We start from the raw sequence: 19640 nt of genomic DNA on the forward strand, positions 1-19640 counted from the left end.
AAATGCATGTATAGTTTTCCCTCTATGTATGTGTTGCCCTAAAAGTAGCTTTTTTCTTACTTTTGGAGGAGTAAAGAACAAAAGCTCATTCAGCGTTTTTATCTGTCAGAGATGATTTGGGGAATATTAGTTTCAGTACTGATGACATTTTAGAAATCTGCTCCTTTTGTTTTACCTCAGGGGGAAAAAAGTAATGAACATTTTTTTTTAAAAATTCATCCAATAACTTTCTCAGATACTGAAGACGGGGACAGAGGGAGACCAGAGACACGTACGCTTGGCCACAAAAAACTCATTGTCCGTTCTTGTAACGCATTCAAGAGCTCTGACAGTGTGCACAGCCCTGGAGAGCTTAGTGGCGTGAATTCAGAGGCCAGCTTCAAAAATACTCAGTTGAGACTGGCCTGTCAGGAGCATTGCTTCTATTTTATGATCAAGATTTCTAGAAAAATCTCACACCCAGCTTCTGAAGCTTTTCTGTGTTTTCAATTTTTTAAAAATCTAGGCACATATTTACGTAGGTAAACCTGGCCTGTAACATGGTTTTTGTAGCTTACCAGCTTGGTCCCAGAAGACTGATGTTTGGGAGAAGCCTTTAGGGATTTTGTGGAAAGACAGTAGAGAGGACTTCATGCATGATACAAGCAGTGCCCGGAACTCAAGAGAACCTACTTGGAAATCAGCTGTGTTGAAGGTGTCTCTTTGTCTCGCCCACTGCTGAAGGTGATTACCCATGCAGGCAGCGTTTCTGCCGGCACGGGAGGCCAAGGTAAACAGAAAACTGCCATGTAGCATACTTGCTGAATTATGTTCGTGAATTGCAGCAATGATATTTCTCAGTTGCAAGTACTATAGCTAAGTAATGCTATGGAGGGAGCTGTTCAAACCTTCATTAGTCCTCCCCGTCTTTGTAGTTACAGGGACTTGGTGGATTTATTGTTGTACTCAAAAGGTTGCTTGAACATGAGGAAGATTAAGTGTGTGCAGAGGTGTACTGTTCATTGTGCAGTTATACAGTGCTTTACAGAGGGCTTCGTAGTTATCTAATGGTGATTTACTATTTAGGTGCTGTGAGGCTGCATGTTGCTTTGTCTCTGGAGGGTTAGGAGATTTGCAGTGGAGGGTTTGCTTTAATTTCTTTTTTCTTAAATCTTTTTTTGGTTACAGAGATCTGAGTGACACCATCTTATCCCCAGCTCTCTCTCTAGGGACCTCAGAATCACACTTAAACTATTTGCTATTTTTTCGTTCCCGTGGCCGGTCCGGTTGGAATGAGTGCGATTCCTCAGACTTCCAACATTACCGTAAATAGAATTGTTTGCTGATTTCTGCTGGTACATCTGAACGTTGCACATTTGTGCAAGCTTTGGAGAGTTAGAGCTTCACAGCTATCAATGAACTCAACTTTTGGCCTAATGATTCTTTATTATTTATGGTATAAATGAGAGGCAAGAACCTGGAGATTAAAATAAAACTGTTACGAACCTATGAACCTATGAAAATGATTCTGCAGACAGGTAGTAATGAAATCTGGGAGAACGTATGGAAAAATAAATGAGCTTATCTGAGTGCTCAGAGCAGTTTTCTTACATGTATAATGATGATTTATTTTCTTTTGTTACTTGTGCAAGCGTGGTGGGGAACTAGGTGGCCTTTCAGTGATTGGCATGTATTTTTTTTCTGAACTAATTTGATACCAATAGAGCTGTTTCTGGAAGGCCGTTCATTTCAGCAGAAATACATTTTCCTTTGCGTGCAGTCGGCTGGCACCTGCCATAAGTGCCGTGGCATTCAGACTGCTTCTTGGTTCAGTTAACACAGTGTGTCAGTTGCTTCCTCTCAGTGAAGGAGTTTTATATGAAACAATTCCAAGAGAGTTTTGAAAAATACTTAAAATACCATGTCACAATGTCACAACTTATTTTATAATTTTATGTTTTTGCAACAAGGAGCCTTAACCCAATATAAGTGTTGCTTTGGAATGAGTAGCACAAGGCAGTCGCTGCTGGCGGCTGCTGTGCCCCGCAGGAGCGCTGCAGAAGTGGTGCTGCTCAGCACCTGAAGGGGGGCTTGGCAGCTCTGACAAGTTATAAACCAGCCTGTCACACCTCCATAAACATTTATTAGAGTGGTGAGAGGGAAAAAATTAAGATTTATAGGTTTGGTTGGGCTTTCTTTCTGTTCAGGGCTGTCCAAGTTGACTGTTTAAAATTGCTTAACCCTTAATTTGCTAACCCTCACCATTCTGTGCAGTCGCCTTATTAGAGGGAATTAAACAACTCTTGGTTGACCTGAAGCTGAGATGGCCAGTTTGTTTGCAGGAAGACTCTAAAATCCTTTGCTGCATCGTAACATACAGAACTGTAATTGGCATGTGCATACTTCATAAATACAGGGTTCTGGTGGGACTCCTGAGCAAGAACAGCATTGCCTAGGGGCACCTTTGCTTAAAGGGATGTATATCCGCAGGCCATTTAAATGGAGAAGAACAGCATATGGATAAGTGGTGGGATATTTCAGATGGGACGTGAGGCAGGGAGTAAACGTTTCTAGGTGTCCTGTTCCTTGCTGGATGGCCTGAGAGAAGTTGTGTCTCTTCTCTGCTTCGGCTGCTCCACCTGCAGCTCTTCATACCGAGAGCTGGCTTCCTTTCCTGCCGTGGCTGAGGTCCTCGGAATTCAGGGGGCTGCTAGTGAAGGTCAGGAAGAACGTTGTTAATGCCAGATGTAAACACTTCAGTGAATGGGGAATTACATTTCTCTTGGCAGCAGTGGGATGTGCCAGCATGGAGGCAGCAAGTGAAATTACAGTGGTAATATGTTCCAGTACCCTTTTTTATAATGGATTATAGGGGAGAGTTTTTAAATCTGTTTCAGAGTATGTTTGCAATGGCTGGATAAGTTCTAATTATTTCAAATCATTCTTTTGGTCTAGTACAAGAAGCCAGGTCAAATTTAAGAAAATAACTGTAACTCTGTAGACATTTTCTAAAAAAAAAAATCTCTTTTTTTTTTAATGTCACTCCCCAGAAGAAGATGGCTACGTTCAAGTTAGGCCATTCTTCAGTTATCTCCCTGATATATATTTTTTTTATTGATAGACTCATCTCTCTACTCCATTTGCCAGTCCACTGAAGTTCTATCAGTATACAGAGTGCTTAAAATTTATATCACATTTTAGAAGAAAAATATTCTGCTAATAAACCATATCTCCTTTTTCAGTGCTACTTAGGTGCCTGTAGCAAAATTTACTTGCTTGTGCACTTTGTTGTTTCTCACCCGGCACCACACTGGTGCTTACCTGTAAGAGATACTGTTCCTCTTCGTCAGCTGCTTGTTGCTCTTCTGCTAGAGATGATTGGTGTTGGAGGGGCGGCAGATGAAATGCCACCCAAATAGTGTCAGGAAGAGGGATGGAGAAGACCCACATGTAGAGGAGAAGCAGCTGAAAAGGGCATGGCAGAGCCACTCCTTTCCAAGAGACGCTAATACCAGACTTCAGGAGGCGTACAGCTGCGGATGTGCAGCGTCCTGAGATGCGAACGGCTCTTTCCCTTTCAGCTAGTGATACTATACCTAAAATGCACGGGCTTCTAGATGGGGTTCTGCAGTGCTCAAGGACCACCTCCTGTGATTCATGGGTGATGCCTAGAAATGGATAGCATCAATGTACAGGAGTAAGGTTTTAGGTTACTATTAGACCTCATCATACAGAAGGCATGCCAAATTCTGCCAGTATTTCCTGCCACAATTGTAATGTTCTTCAGATTTAATAGTGATATGTTTTGATTTTTAAAAATCTCATCAAAAAGTGAACCTGTGGTTTTACTCCTGTCTCTGAGCTTTAAAATTAGCATGAGTTAAATTGAACTTTCCTGTTTAGTCTGGTGTTACAGCAGTAGACCTGACTACCCAGCAGGTGTTGAATACCTCTTTAATGCCTCATTTACTGTTCTAAAATGTTCCCCAGCTTTCACTGGCCAACAGACAACAATATTAGGCAAGAAGATGCTTTGTTTTCTCTTACTGACCTTGGCTTTGACTTTTATCTTTCAGTGACTGTGGTCACAGTCTGCGTTTTGAAGGGAAGCGCGTGGAATACATTGCCACTGAATCAGAGGCTGATGATAAGTGCTGAATGATAGAGAGATCCCCAACAGGAATGAAACTATGGGAGTGCACCACCTAATTTTTCATGCCTTCTGTGTTTTGCACCACTGTTCTTTTTATTTTTTTCTTTATCAGGCACCAGAGCAATGGGGCAGTTATCTCCCGCTGTGGACAGCCTGAGGTCAGTTGGTGGGGCTGGAGGAACGCAGATGATGAACACCTTGTCCAGTCTGTAGCCAAAGCCTGTGCCTCAGATTCGAGATCCAACAGTAACAAATTAATGAATGGAAATTGTTCCAGAGATTTCCCCAATGGAGGGGACCTCTCTGATGTGGAATTTGGTAAGTTTATCACTCTTCCCTTTCTGTAAAGGGTAAAGCTTTATATAAAAGCTTAATCTCTTATATGTACTGTAGCAGATTCAATCCTTTGTATTTAATCAGGTGTTCTCCAGTTTCTGTATGTGCAATGCGGATGCATTGTGGGACTTGAGTGAATCATTGTTGTAAACAATGTGAGAAGTATCCCGTCAGTTATTCATCAGCTGCATATCCTCTTCCCCAGATTCCTCAATCTCTAATGCTTCAGGAGCAGAGAGTTTGGCAATACAGCCTCAGAAGCTTTTGATCTTAGATGCACGATCTTACGCAGCAGCTGTGGCGAACAGAGCCAAAGGTGGAGGCTGTGAGTGCCCAGGTAAGCGGTGGTTCTTCTCAGTTTTGTCAAGTTAATCAAAAGGATTTGCTCAAATATAATTACACTGATACATTTCAGTACTGCATATTTAACAGACTGCGTGGATGTGCTATTCATCTATATGAACGTTCTGGATTGTTGCAGCTATTGCACAGCCCTTCAAAAGGACAGGTTTAGCTGTTAAAATTAAGTCTGTTTCTTTGTTACCAGCTGGTTTTCTGCTCTGTGTTCAGCAAATGCTGAACTGTGTGGAATATGCTGATTAGCCTTCCCCTGCTGAGTCATATATATAAACCAGAGCGAGACAAAGGTGTCCAGTGTGCTAATGTCTCAAAAAAAACCTGAACAAACTTGTAAAAATCCACTAACTGCAGAGGATAATATTCTAGAATGGTTGTGCAGAAGACAACTTTTCAGCAGTTTCTCTGCAGCTGAAACCTCTTTTAGCATTTATATCATAACCCAAAGCAGCTGAAGTCCTGATTCATCTTGCATTGGTAATACATTTGCAATTATCGCTTTCTGTGTTCTTTGCCACTTGTAAATTGTTGGTATTATAAACAAGATATTATTTTGTGGTTGCTGTTGGATACCAATGCAGCCTGTTAAAATTCCATGGGTGGAGACTCTGGAACAAAATACCAGTCCAAAAAGCTATAGATGAGATAACAAAAGCTCTTTTGACCATATGTTCTTGTTTTGGTCTTTGCTGCAATTGCTGTACTTCGATATGTAGCCACCAGTAAGAAGAGATGAATTTTCCATTTAACACCTCAAAACTACTAAATAACTTGTCATCAGAGAGTAAAATTTCACAACAGAAAAGCAGAGTATACAAGAAGCTTAATTTTCTTCCTGTATGTTGGTTCTTGAATTCTTTGTAGAAAATTTCCAAACAGCTTGTCACCTTCAATAAATCTGACCTGCATTAAGTGCTTCCTTTTTGCTGCTAAGTTTTCTCCAGGTATTGCCAGGCTTCCTTTATGCTCTATATAAAATATTCAGTTATGTTACACTTTATTTATAACATAATTCAGTAAAAAGACAAAAACCACTTAAATTGTCTGATACTGCCAGTCACTTCTGACTGGAGTTCCGCAGTCCATCACTAACAGGATGCTCTGGTTGGGAGAGAGTTTGTTGCGCTGTTAACAGTTAAAAAGTCAAATGACATAAAACATGCTCTTTTAAGAGACTACTGCATTTTCCTGTGCAAGCACTCAATATTCAGTATTCTGAATCCTGACTAATTTTTTTCTGTTGTAGAAAAGGTCATTTTAGCTATCCATGTCATCATTTTTGGGCAGATGGAAGCACCAGGACAGGAAATCTAAATCCAGGAAAGGCTATCGAAATTGTATTTTCCTACACCTTCTTAGGTGCTCCCTCTGGCTGGCAGACCCTGTCTGTACAGATACTGCCTCCCCAGTAGAGTAGCATTGCATGAGCACATCCCATAGCAGCCTCTGAAGGCAGGCTCAGTAATTCCATCTATCTTCTGTTTTCCCGAGCTTTGAGTATTTCTCATGGGTGTGATATTCGTGCTTCATAATAGGAAACCTCAGAATAAAGCAGTGAATGAAGTAACCTTTCTGCTTTTTCAAGTGGTCAGGAAAGGAATCTGTAATCTGTGTAAAAATATACATTAGTTTACCAAATGAAAGAACGTCCGTAAATCATCAGTTAAATATCGTTTATGCTTTGCAGTAGCTTAGGATGTTTCTCTGTCTTTTTAAAAACATTCTATAACCCTGAGCACAGCAATATCACTCGTCCCATAGGTTTGTACTCTGCTTTTTGTAATGTCAAGTGAAACATTGAAAATAAATACACAAACACTTTGCTAACTCTCTCCAGTTTTGCTGTGCTGTAATGTCTGGGTTACCTACTGAACTCCAAGTACTGGTTTCTCCTTACAGAATATTCGTGAACAGATCATTTCATCTGCCTGCAGCGACAGCGGTTTGGTTTTATGAAACAGCTTCTTTTGGAAATTAAACTTACTGTAGGTTTTAGTTTCTTCCCACTTTCTTGCTATTTCCCTACAGAATATTATCCAAACTGCGAAGTAGTGTTCATGGGGATGGCAAACATTCATTCTATCCGGAAGAGCTTTCAGTCGCTGCGTTTGCTCTGCACACAGATGCCAGACCCAGGAAAGTGAGTGGACATTTGGTTTTTTTGCCTTTACTTACATGTTTCTGCAACTGCATTCTCTTGCTGCTGATCAGTAAACTGAAATTCAGTGGTTTTTCCCTCAGTGACTTTTCTGTGTAATAATGCTAAGCTATATTTCTTAATTTCCACAGAATTTGAGCTAAATTCAGTCATCAGTTTATTATCATTGAAGTGAACATAGAAAATGAGATCTGGGATTATATAATGTAGCCTTGAGTATTGATACTAGAATGTTGTTACTTGCAGGCAGGCTTATAAGTGCTAGCACTTAAGTTTACCTGCTATTCCTTGTTCTTGAATCTTCACAGCTTGGCTCTCCTTCAGAAAATCCTAGTGGTGGTCCATGTACTTCACCCACTTAAGAGTGTTGTTTCAGGAGACTTATTTCATAGCCCTCCGATGCTGGGGGATAACTAGCCTCTAACAGCCCTTCATCTCAGGAGGTTCTGAGGTTGAGTCTTCACTAGGACACTGTAGTTGCACCAGTCCTGTTTTCCGACCACTTCCCTGTTTTGAATTTGCTGCTAAGAGTCTTCCGTGCTTTCAGAGTAGATTCAGAATGGCCACGCTTACTAAATTGGGTATGTAGATCTTCACAGGGCAGAGATTCTTAAGGTATGTACAGCACATCTTGTAAAGCCTGGGAATAGTTGAGATGTAGGTTTCAAGGGCACCTCAGGTTCCATCCTTTCACTGAAGCACAGAGTTGTCAGGGGTGTATGGCAGAGTCCCAAGATGTGCCAGTGGTACTGGGGCTGCTGGTAACACGATTCCTCGGCTCAGAGGAAGGGAAACGGCAGAGGCTGCTGAAAGTAATGATTACCCAGTAGCGCTTACGTTGTCCGTTGCTGGTGCCGTGTTATGTTTTTGTCTGGAAAATGCTATTTAAGCTTCTTGCAAGTCATATGCAGCAAAACACATGCCAGAGACTGGCTGTTCCTCAGGTCAACTGCATGGCTTTGTTTCTCACAAATCTGGGAGAATGTTAATGAGATGTCATTCTTGAATATTTTTCACTTACATTCACAGCTTATTGAAATAGGAGCTTTGACTTGATAAATTCAAAGATCCAAACCTGAAAGCACATTCAGAGAGCAAAAGCTGTCTTCCCTTGTTTTCTTCTAGTTGGTTATCAGCTCTGGAAAGTACCAAATGGCTGCAGCACTTGTCCGTGCTTCTGAAATCTGCGCTACTCGTAGTTCATGCCGTGGACAGAGACCAGCGACCAGTCTTGGTGCACTGCTCAGACGGCTGGGACCGAACCCCCCAGATAGTGGCGCTGGCCAAACTGCTGCTCGATCCGTATTACAGGACCACAGAGGTTTGTAATCCATGTGTTAGTGCCTGAGGTGGTTACCAAGTTTGGGCCCTTTTCTGAGGAAGTCTGTCTATAAATTATTTCAGGGTTTTTTTTCTAGAAAATGCACTAAAGCTAGCAGGAGCTTACGAACTGTAGTCTGCAGATACAGTTGTGTATAGGTGTAAATATAGTCTGTAATTCAAGAGCAGATTATATTTTTCCCCTTTGCCATAACTGCCCGGTCATGGTCTATGCTTCCCTGTATTTAGCTCAGGAATATGTAGTACCAAGTGCTACCTACTGCAGTTTCCATTACGCCGTTGCAGTTTCTCAGCCAACTCTTGATACAAAGGCTTTTTCTCTTCTACATTTCCCAACTGCATGTTTTTGCAGTTCCACATTTTCATTGTCCTCTGTTACTTAGTTATGTTTCTCTTGGTTTTTTAGCCTGAATTTTTTTCTCCATCACTTTTCAGTGTTGTGTGATATGTGATGGCTGGATTCCATCTACCAGCCCACACGCAAGATGCCTTTGTTGTCTAAAACAGAAGCATATGTCTGAGTACTGTGCTATAAACTGCTGCTTAAAGCCTCGGACACATGAGGACCAGCAGCAATGCCTTTTGGATGAAACTGTGGAAACTTCAGATCCTTTTTCACTTGGGTTCTAGAAGTCACCATCCATTGGGTCAAAAGATACTGCTCTATTCTTGGCAAAGAACCTCCTCCTGGTCCCTCCTAAGAGTGCCGCCATTGCTCTTTAAAGTGCAGAGTTCTTCTGTACGCACCCTTTGCCTGCCGCCTTGTCACCACTGCATCAGAGGAAAGCATAAACTGTAGCTGTCTGTACAAGGATCAGAAATGTTAAGGAAAATGAGTCTTCAGCATTGCCATATTTCAGGCTTTTCAGCTATTATTTTTCTTCTAATTACAACCATTGACTAAACAAGCATGCTCTATAATTTTTCTTTCCACTGAAAATCAAAACCTTCCTAACATGTGACAGGTTTTGGGTCCTGTAAGATGAAGTGTCGCGTTCAGGTGCTTGGCTAGGCACTGTTTTGAAATGTTCTTTGCCCTTTTCACGTGCATAAGAAACAATGCGACTTAGCTTTTAATCCATCTCATGACTGTGCTGCATTTGGTGTACACACAAACAAGTGCTCTCTCGGAGCATGGATGTCCTGTCATGGATGAATTGTTTCCTTTTATGACAGACAGATTTGCCCATCATTTCCAAGGGAGAGCTTTAAAGTTTCCTCTCCTGTCCAAGTGTTGGTTACATGATCCAGAGGGTTTTGATGAAGGTGAATTTCCTGCTCACCCTTGCCTGGCCAAGAGAGGTCTGGGTATCAGGATCTTTTGTGCCAGTCACGGAGGACTTATTCCCTTTCCTGTTCATGTAGGCTTGGGAATTAATATCTGTCCTAATTTCATTGTGCAGTATTTCAGAACACAGAGGCATTCGGTAAAGCAGTAAAGATAAGTAATGAGGCCAGGGCTGAAGGGAAATGGGAGTGAGTGAGAGCACAGTAATAGAGTGAGTCCCATGAGTTGCAGGCTGTCTTAGAAAATTGAACCAAAGCAAAATAGGAACTTCTCATCCCTACTTTCATTTCTGCAGGGTTTCCAGGTGCTAGTGGAGACGGAGTGGCTGGATTTTGGCCACAAGTTTGCAGATCGCTGTGGCCATGGTGAGAATTCGGATGACCTAAATGAGCGCTGCCCAGTGTTTTTACAGTGGCTGGACTGCGTCCATCAGCTCCAGAGGCAGTTCCCTTGCTCTTTCGAGTTTAACGAAGCATTCCTTGTGAGTTGTGGCTTGAGAGATTGCTGTTTTATAGACTGCTTCTAAACCGCTACCCAGTACTAACATACTGTAGAGCCCGGCGGGGTTTCTGATTTTCCCATTTGTCTGATATGCTGCAGCCTGATAAAGGAGACGAGACAACTGCCCAGATACAGCAGACAAAAGTACTTGCATGCTTCATGGGACCTGAGGTCTGTTCACTCTTAAAACTGTAGCAGGACCCTTGAGGGCTTCTTCTGAACTTTAAAGAAAAAAATAAGTTACGAATTTAATAGTCTTGCCTAAGAGGTGCTGAAATGATTCTGGTATAATACATCCAAACAGCATGAAAAAGTTGTAGTTACTGGCAGTAAAACTTCCCTCTACCTTGATTTTGTTTTGAGTTGAAGGCTCCTCCTCTAAAAAAAAAAAACACTTCCCCTTACATTTCCGTTCAGTTTTTCTGCTGAAAATGTGTAGGATATACAAGTTGTGTTTATCTTCTTCTGACGTGGACAGCTCTCCTATTAGCAGTTTGCCTAGGATGGTCAAAATCAGTTCTCCAGGCCAGAAAGCAGGTCTCTGGGTAGGTGGCCGTCACTGACTGCAGGACTAGTAATCTGAAGAATAAAAGTTTTTCTGAGGTGTCTGACCCCTTAAGAGACTTAAAGCACATTCCTGTGATTGTGGCTGACTTGAGTTATCACTTGCCAGCTTGGCTGTGTAACCCAGTACATATACAGCCCTAGCTTAGCTCAGGTGGGAAATGAGATACGTACGGTTGTATCTGGCTTCACAGCACACTGCGAATCTACAGGAGCCGTGTGTGAACATACCCGTAGTAGTCTGGACTTTTCAGAGTAAACCCCTTAATTTATTAGAGTATTGAGGCACTTGTCATCATTTAAACGTCTGAATAATCCCATGGAAGTCATTGATATGCTTAAAGTTAAGGTCACATTAAGCTATTTTATCAGACTGGGACCACAGTGTAGAGTGAATAATGATCAGGATGTGTGTGTTGTGTGCATTTATACCAATGTACAGTAACTAACACTTTCCCCACCATTCTTTGCCTTTCTGTTCTGCGTTAGTGTTTTGTAACAGGTATCACGTTTCTCCTCATTGCCTGTCCTCCAGGGCTCCGAGTTTGAATTAGCAAGACTTTTATACTTAATTATGAACAAATATATTGTCTTTTATTTCATTTTTTTCCTGATTTTGTTTTAAGTAATGGTTTTAAAAGATTCTGCTATGCTTGAGTTCTTTTGCAGTTAGTTTATAAGGAGGTATGCAAAAAATGCTGGGCATATTTGCATATCAGTATTTAGGAAGGGAGTGTATTGCCTGTGAAGGAAAGATTTGTTGCTTCTTAAGCCTGAATGTTGATTCTTGCATTAAGCCGATATCTTCTGCCATGTGACAATATTTGTGTTGGTCTTGCAGGTCAAATTGGTGCAGCACACCTACTCCTGCCTCTTTGGTACATTCCTGTGCAACAATGCAAAAGAGAGAGGAGAAAAACACACTCAGGAACGGACCTGTTCTGTCTGGTCTTTGCTGCGGGCAGCAAACAAAGCCTTCAGAAACCTGCTCTACTCCTCCCAGTCGGAATCTGTAGGTATCCTTCATTCCCCACCATGCGGGGAGCGTCCCTGTAGGGGCTCCCAGGTGCAGTGTTCTCAAAAGTGCGTACCCAAAGAAAATACCCAAGCTTGTAGCCATGGGACATAGTAATGGCTTAACTGTCATCATGACTACAGTGTGGAGAGAGGCATTTCCTGAAAAGGGTTCTCAGCTCTCCTCATCAGTGTTTACCTTTCAACACTGTTCGGCCTGACATTTCCAGTCATGCTTGAAGTTTGCTGGTATTTGAGGAATGTCAAATGCAACCTCAGAAATTTCTCTATGCTGGAAATGTGTTTTCTGGAACTGAATATTTTGCCTTATTTTATTGCAACAGAAAAGATTTCAGTTCCTGCTCAGCAGCAGGGAAACCTGACTGTTTCTCTGCCATTGCCTGCTTTTCCACAAGGAAGTTGCCTGGGAAAAGAGTGGAATTGATAGAGTGACCCAAAGTGTTTTTAAACTGAAACAGAAAGCATATTCCACAGTCAAGAGATCCCTTTTAAGAGCAAGCCGCCGCTTCAGCAAAGTATTTCTGCATGTACTTAATTTTTAACATATGAGTGCTTCCATTAAAGGCAGGGTTAGCTTTGATTGATTGGAGCCTGTAGAAGGAGGTTATTAGTTCAGCTCTTGTATGGCATGGTATAATACAAAGCACAAGGACATCTCAGTGCTAACAATGGGCCACTGAATTTTTCAGCAGTTTAAACTGCTCAGAAGCATTATTAAGGTGTAGATTCACACAGAGCACATTGGAGTAATTCATTCACGAGAAGCTGAAAGCTGGCATTGTTATGCCTCAGCCTCTGTCTCTGAAAGAAAAGATAATTCTATATCCAAGTGTAGCTGATTAAAAATGCCATAGCTGCTCACTGGCTTTCTGAGTTATCTAGAGATCTAGCAAAGCCTCCCAGCTGCAGACCTGAATAGTAAATTACTGTGATCAGATCTGAACACTTCTCTGCATTCTGGGAGCGAGCAGTTTACTATTTCCTGAACATTGTGTGTTCTCCCCTCTCAGGTGCTGTATCCAGTGTGCCACGTGCGTAATTTAATGCTCTGGAGTGCTGTTTACCTGCCATGCTCTTCCCCCTCTACACCCACTGATGACACCTGTGCCCCATACCCTGTTCCAGGCTCTAGCCCTGACGATCAGCCTCTGGGCAGGTGAGCCTAGAGCCCAGAAATCCCATCCTGTAAAGTAAGATCAACAGAGAATATTGTGGGCTATAAAGAGGAGAATGCTTGTGGTGGGAGGGAAGTATTTTTCACAGGCTTATTTGTGGGTCTGTTGGACTGACCTACCCAAAAGCAGTGTGTCATTGTTTCAGTTTTGAAAGCTGTTAAGTTTCAGAGGTGATAGCGTAAGAGAGAAGATTAGCAAATGGAGTTAAGCTCTGGGTATTGCGTTGCCTTGTAGAATTCCTTATATCCTTGTGGGATATAAGCTTTCATTTGGTTATCTTGAATTTGAGTTCTTTTTCTGTGTTACATAACTCTTTCTTTGCTTTTTTTTGTACAATCATTCTAAGCCCATGTTAATTAGGAGGTGCGACCGGACTGTAAGCATTTGTGCTTTGCGGTAAAGGGATTATTCTGGGAATGTTTGAAGTCTGATTGAACATATTTTCCTGATGGCAAACAAAGAAAGTACTGAAGCAGCTCTGTGCTACAGATGGTCAAAATGTGCTCCTAGATAATACTTCACAGAAGTCAGTTAGTGGATGGTTACTGTCCTAATTGTGGGGGGGAGTTACTAAACCATAGTAGCTAAGCATTTAAAAAACAAACAAAAAAATCCCAACTTTGGATTCTGAGTATTTGTACCTTTATAGGTTACCAAAGACAAGATCATTTGACAATCTGACGACAGCCTGTGATAGCAGCGTGCCTACAACCAATCGACGTAGTAGCGACCCCAGCCTCAATGAAAAGTGGCAAGAGCACCGCCGGTCTCTGGAGCTGAGCAGCCTTGGTAACCCTGGGGATGATCTGTTCGATGGAGATAGCCTGAGTAAACAAGGCAGGGCTCCAGTTGGAGCAGAACTCTCTGTTGCAGCTGGTGTGGCAGAGGGACAGATGGAGAACATTTTACAAGAGGCCACTAAAGAGGATGTTGGTCTGGAGGAGCATGTAAGGGGTAGCCTAGAGACAGTAGGTAAAGGGAATGAGGTTGCCCTGGACAAGAAGAGAACTGAAACTCTACCTGGGAATGTCAGTGACCTCTGTGAAAAGGCTGAGGTGGATAAAGCTATTGTGATGAACAATCCAGCGTCCAATCCACATCCAGTTTCACAAGGTGCTTCTGCGCTTAAAGGACAACAGGATGAGCATACCGATCTCATTAACACTATCCAGAAGTTACCTCAGGTGAAAGGACTACAGACTGTTCCTTTGGAGGGCTTTGTAAATAGAGACACTCAAAAGAACACAGAGGAGGAAGGTGTTAGCAAACTTGAAGGAGAAGCAGAAAGCCTGTACAATACAGTGCAGGCCAGCCTTCCGTTACCTCTTACAATCCCGCATGAGGCAAGAACATCCAACATTGAAAGTTCTACGGAAACCCTAACAGAGAATGAAACAAAGCAAGAGCTTGTTCCTAGGGGTCCTTGCCATAGACCTCACTCAGTCGCCAACAGTGCTGACGAACTTTCTCGAACTATTGAAAATAGGCCAGAGGGGGAGAGCATGCTAGAACTTCAAAAACTGGGAACAAAAGTATATAGGACTTCTGGCAGCAGCAACACACACATCCCGATGCCTTCCCCTTGTGCCTTGCCTTTAGCTGAATGTAAAGATGAGATTGTGTGTAACGGAGAGCTGGAGCCTGAGAACAAGATGACAGAGAAGCCTGTGGGGTTTAGTATCACCCAGAAATACCACGCGACAAATGGACACTGTGTGAATGGAGAGGACGGTCGGATCAAAGCCTCCCTGAGTCGGCAGGTCTCCACAGCTAGCTGTAGTTCTGCGCAGTTTCACTTGAGGAATTTGCACCAGAAGTGGATGTTTAGTCATCTTGGTAAGCAGCAGGCAGCCAGCAGCCCAGACCAACCTGCCAGAAGTCACCTGGACGACGATGGGATGCCTGTCTACACCGATGTTATCCAGCAACGCCTGCGCCAGATAGAAACTGGCCATCAGCAAGAAGTGGAGACCCTGAAGAAGCAAGTGCAAGAGTTGAAGAGCCGGTTGGAGAGCCAGTTCCTGAATAGCTCCTTACGTCTCAATGGTGATTATGGCGATGAAGTGGTAAGTGAAATGGCAATGGAGCCACTGCTGGAAACAGCGGGCTAACTAGTCCCGTTCTGGATCTCTGGCCATATTGCCAGCTCTTGGTTCATTGCTCAGGTGGTGATTTTTTTGGCCATATAGACTTCTGTAAAACTCTCAAGGTGTTTCTGGTGCGGGCAGACAACTGACTGAGTACACAGCAAATAGCAATTAATGATGACTAATATTTTCACTGTATTTCAGTTTGACCATAAATGTAGCAAAAGTTTATTTCAAGATGGGTGTTTCACAGTGTACTCGCACATACCTGGACATACTTAAACACCTTCATTGGCCTTATTAAAAAAAAACAAAACAAAACAAACAAACAAAACACCCCACATATATTTTACAGTTATTTTCATCTACAGACAAAGATATTTTTCTGTGGATGTGAATGTGTCATTTATTGGGAGAGGAACGTAGGGCTGATCTCTTAGTGCTTTTCATGCTTGGGGTAAGAAAGATGCAGCAGTGGCCTCTCTGTTACCTCAAAACCATAATCTTCAAAGCATCCCCTTTTCAGAAGGCTGTCCTGCTCAAGGCTTAATAGCTGGAGTAAATTAAAAGCTTTTGTGACAGCTAAATTAAGAATTATGGGGCGCTTTTAAACTGTCTTCTACTTGGAAGTGTTTAAAATCATAAAAGTAAAGACTTAAGTTTGAGGTGTGATTCAAATACGGTACGCTAATTTCTGTAGCGATTAACTATGTAGTTGTGGTTGCAAACGAAATTTTAAGATCAGAAATTAAATAAGCGTAATTCCAAGTTCAAGATCTCAATAGCTAGCAAGTTTTCTGTATGTCTTGGGTGGGCTTTTAAGTTTCTTCTCCCCTATGTAATTTACCTAATTTCTTCTCCTCTTTTGACTAATAATAATAAAAAGTCAAAAGAAATAGTCACTGGCCTCACACTGTTGCTGGAAGGTAGCAGTGATTCAGAGAACAGGTAGTAGAGGCCTTGCAGCACAGAGCAGTTCTGCAGGTTGCTGCAAAACTCGGTTTTTCAAAGGCCTAGTGTATTAGTTCAATAAAAGAAACAAAGAGGGGGGAGCTACGTGAGGAAGCAGGTGGGCATGGATGGAGGAAAAGGGCACAAAGGGGAAGGTGAGGAGACGTAGAATCCCTGAAACAGAGTTTGTATCTTCCTGTGGGTTTGACCACTGGGCAGAGCACTGGCCTGCAGGTTGACATAGCACCCATCAAAAATTTCCTTTTCCTACGTGCGCATTGTAATGTGTTTTATATGCTTGCAAAATTGGGGGAAAAAACCATTTACGAGAGGTTTCCAACTTTTGTTTAATTTAATATTGTGTAGAAGTGGCAGAGGTGCTGGATAGTCCCAGGTACATTTGTTGTGAAAATTACTTAGAGCCTTCTTGGCTCTTCACGCTGGAGATAGCAGCATGAAGTGCTCCTTTTGGGCATCTGTTTCAGCTCAGTGCCATTTCAGTTGGGTGTGGCTTTTGTCACTGGCAAAAGTTTGGATTCCTTGGCGAAAGTTGGTGCTTTGGCTTAATTTATTATACTCCCGTTTCCTGAGGGCCTTCACAAACTGCAGTGTAAGGCTGGATGTGAGAGCGCAATGTCGTCTAGAAAATTCACCATGTTTAAGAATCTGATCTCTACCTTCTATTTTGCCTCAGCTTGGGAGTAACAGATTTTCTTCTGGAGCTCCAGAGGTGCCCATTCCTGAGGCACAGAAAGACATTAAGTTGAGATTTTTTGCAATTTTTGATGTATTTTAAGGGCTAGCTGAGTTTTAAGTCAGTTAAAATACAACTCTACTTGGCTAGGCTATATTAAGGAAGCATTATTCCCCAAAAAACTATATATAGAATATATATAGTTCAAATTCTGAGTTTCCCATGTGTGATTTGGCTTATTTTCTAGAATTTTTGCCAACAAAAGCATGTATATGTTACTAGTATTAGCTTTGAAAGCGAGACAGCTTTGGAAGGGAAGTACGACCATGAAATTGGAGCCACAGATAGCAGCTTTTTTGGTTAGTCACCCAAAGTGTTGCCAGAACTTTTGTGCTAACACCGCACAAAACAGACTTTTTTGGGCCATTCTGCCTGACATCGTCCTGTCATCAGAGGGTTAAAACCTGACCTGGTGGTTTTTTTTCGCTTGGTGGGGTTTGGTTGGGGTGTTCTTGTTTTTTTTCCACAACTCACTGCACAAACTGCTTCAACATGTGGCGTTTATAGTCCCATTCAAAAAGGTGCTCTTGCCTTTGCTGCCACGCGTGCACTGTAGGTAGGTGTCTGGTTCTGACATTTGCCCTTCCAGTGCAGACACAGCCTGCTCGCTCTTGGCAGGAGGTGCCCTTTTCGCTCCTCCCCACAACTGCCAGGTTTTTATTTGTATGGAGGTAGGAATATGGGAAGGCTCTGTTCAGCTGTGTTTGTTTGCCAACAGACTTCTATACCCGACTCGGAAAGCAATCTGGATCAGAACTGCTTGTCTCGCTGCAGCACAGAGATTTTCTCTGAAGCCAGCTGGGAACAGGTGGATAAACAGGACACAGAGGTACAGACTAAATCCCTGTAAATCATTCTTCTGGTAGGATGGGATATTCATAATTCCAATTATCCTACAGCCCTTGGTCACGTGCCACTTCTTGAGAACTATCTTCCCTACATTTCGCTTGTCTCTCATACTTTAAATACCAGTACCTGTGCCTATGAGCCCTCTGCTGTCTGCGTTTGAATTCTCTGAGAAGCTGTGGAAGGGATGGTTAGCTAAAGGAGCCTTAGGTGGACACAAGCTCAGTGAATATTCTTGGCCTGGATACTTCTAAAGCACAGAAAAAAAAACCAGGGAATTGGACTTCATGACTTAATTTCTGTTTGTCTGAGGGGAATTTAGTGTATCTGTTCTCAAGGGGAAGGTTTCTGTCATCTGTCTTCAGTTGTTGCAAACTGAATTTGTGCTCTTAAAGTAGAACAAGCACTTTCCTCATGGTGCTTTGCTTTGAATTTGTGAGCTCAAATAAGATGGGTTTGTTTCTAATTAATTGTTCTCTCCTTGACAAACTTGTCTTTTCTTTCTCCCAGGTGACACGATGGCTTCCAGACCACCTTGCTGCACACTGCTACGGCTGTGACAGTACGTTCTGGCTTGCCAGTAGGAAGCACCACTGCAGGTAAGCTGTGCATCAACAGAGGACGGGAGCGAGGGAGATGTGGACATGGCTCAGATTGTCCCCTCTCCTGTTAAACCAGGAAAGGGTTTTCTTTTGACACATAGTTCCTTTCTCAAGGGTGGATGTCAGACTAAGAGTTTTGAGTCAGACTGTGCATGCTCCTGAAGGAACAGGGAGCTTTGGAAGAACAGGAGAGTCTTTCCAGTTCCCATTCCATTGGTATCTGCTCCACCCCAGCCTAAACAGATCCCTCCTTTTTCCCCCAAACTGGATTTGGAGTCAGCTGGCCGCTTAGCTTTTTAAGAGGGTACAGGTAATGAAAAGTACTGGTTTGTCGTCTTAGCATTCAGTAATTCAATACGGCAAATATATGAATAGCATCTTCTTCCCATTATGGTTGTAAACCTGCTCCTTTCCTTCTCTAACTATTTTTCCCTTTTCATTAAATAGCTCTTGTAAGAGAATCTGAAAAGGACACCTATGTGAAATAAAGGTTTTCTGGATTATTCTTTGCCAGACGTATTGCCAGCAGAGGCTACAACAGAGAACGCAGGCAGCAGGAGTTTAATGAAGAACAGGTGGCAGAGGCGTTTTGATTAGATCATACTCTAGTTAAAGACAGAGAATCTCAGATTCCTAAGTTCTATTTCAAATAAATTCCTATTCCTGATTTCTGGACACGAGAAAACTATTACAAGAACCGCCATTTAAATAAATGGCAGTTACCACATTTTGATGCTTCATTGCTTTTTGAAGTTGTAGAAAATTCTAAGCATCTATCTTGGTTTGTGTCCATTTTATATTTTGCTCCATTTAGTCATCTTGTAGATAAACAATCCCAGGGAAGAATGAATAGAAGTTGAGCAGCTTTGGCTTTTTTTCATGTCCACTGCGTTTTTGCAAATTTATGTGTCTGAAGGCTTCAGATGAAAAACAGAATTACGAAGCATATGGTTGTACACATCTGAAGGGTTCTACAGGAGTTAAAATGTTGTCTTCCTTTGCCCTTCTCCTAGCGTGGTATCTGTTGTGAAGCATCCCCATTCAGCAGTGCCTCCCCAGGCTGGCTGACATTTGGCATCTGTCGGTTCCCTAGGGCTGAGCTCTGGAGAACTCCTAGCACATGGATACATGCAGGACACCCCCAACACCATGAGGAGTTAAAATTGAGTCAGGGTTTCAAGCTTGGTTGCTAATTTCCCTTTAGTGTCTCTGTTTGTTCAGCTTCCAGATGGCTCACCTGGGTTGACCAGGCTGTCCACGTAAGCTCTGGTTGTTGACGGTAAAGACCCACAAGGAATGGCAACCAACAAGAAAACCAAGTCTTTCCATGGCATATGTTTCCAAAAAACTCAGTGATCCATAGCAGTCTGCTTAGCATCTTGCCTGGGCATGAAAATGAGTTGAAACTCCGACGCTGTAAGGCCTTGAGCAAGATAAAAATACCCAGCTTCCTTCATTGCCACTATTTGCTGCTTTTGCTAGTTCCCCTCTGAGCTCTTTCTCCCCTCCTTTC

General features: G+C 42.4%; 1 protein-coding gene across 9 annotated transcripts in view; it reads left to right on the forward strand.

Moving 5' to 3' along the window:
* MTMR3 (myotubularin related protein 3) overlaps window positions 1–19640 on the forward strand; it is an 81735-nt gene that overhangs the window by 57062 nt on the left and 5033 nt on the right. For 8 of the 9 annotated variants that reach the window (XM_075110302.1, XM_075110305.1, XM_075110303.1 and 5 more), the window contains 10 exons: window positions 4245–4450; window positions 4674–4805; window positions 6854–6965; window positions 8109–8304; window positions 9908–10093; window positions 11519–11689; window positions 12723–12868; window positions 13537–14953; window positions 17398–17508; window positions 18036–18124. In XM_075110302.1, the coding sequence (XP_074966403.1) occupies window positions 4245–4450; window positions 4674–4805; window positions 6854–6965; window positions 8109–8304; window positions 9908–10093; window positions 11519–11689; window positions 12723–12868; window positions 13537–14953; window positions 17398–17508; window positions 18036–18124 (2766 nt within the window). The remainder of the gene's footprint in view (window positions 1–4244; window positions 4451–4673; window positions 4806–6853; window positions 6966–8108; window positions 8305–9907; window positions 10094–11518; window positions 11690–12722; window positions 12869–13536; window positions 14954–17397; window positions 17509–18035; window positions 18125–19640) is intronic. The other variant, XM_075110311.1, reaches the window with a different exon arrangement.

Source organism: Phalacrocorax aristotelis, chromosome 15 (genome assembly GCF_949628215.1).
Source record: "Phalacrocorax aristotelis chromosome 15, bGulAri2.1, whole genome shotgun sequence".
Lineage (NCBI taxonomy): Eukaryota > Metazoa > Chordata > Aves > Suliformes > Phalacrocoracidae > Phalacrocorax > Phalacrocorax aristotelis.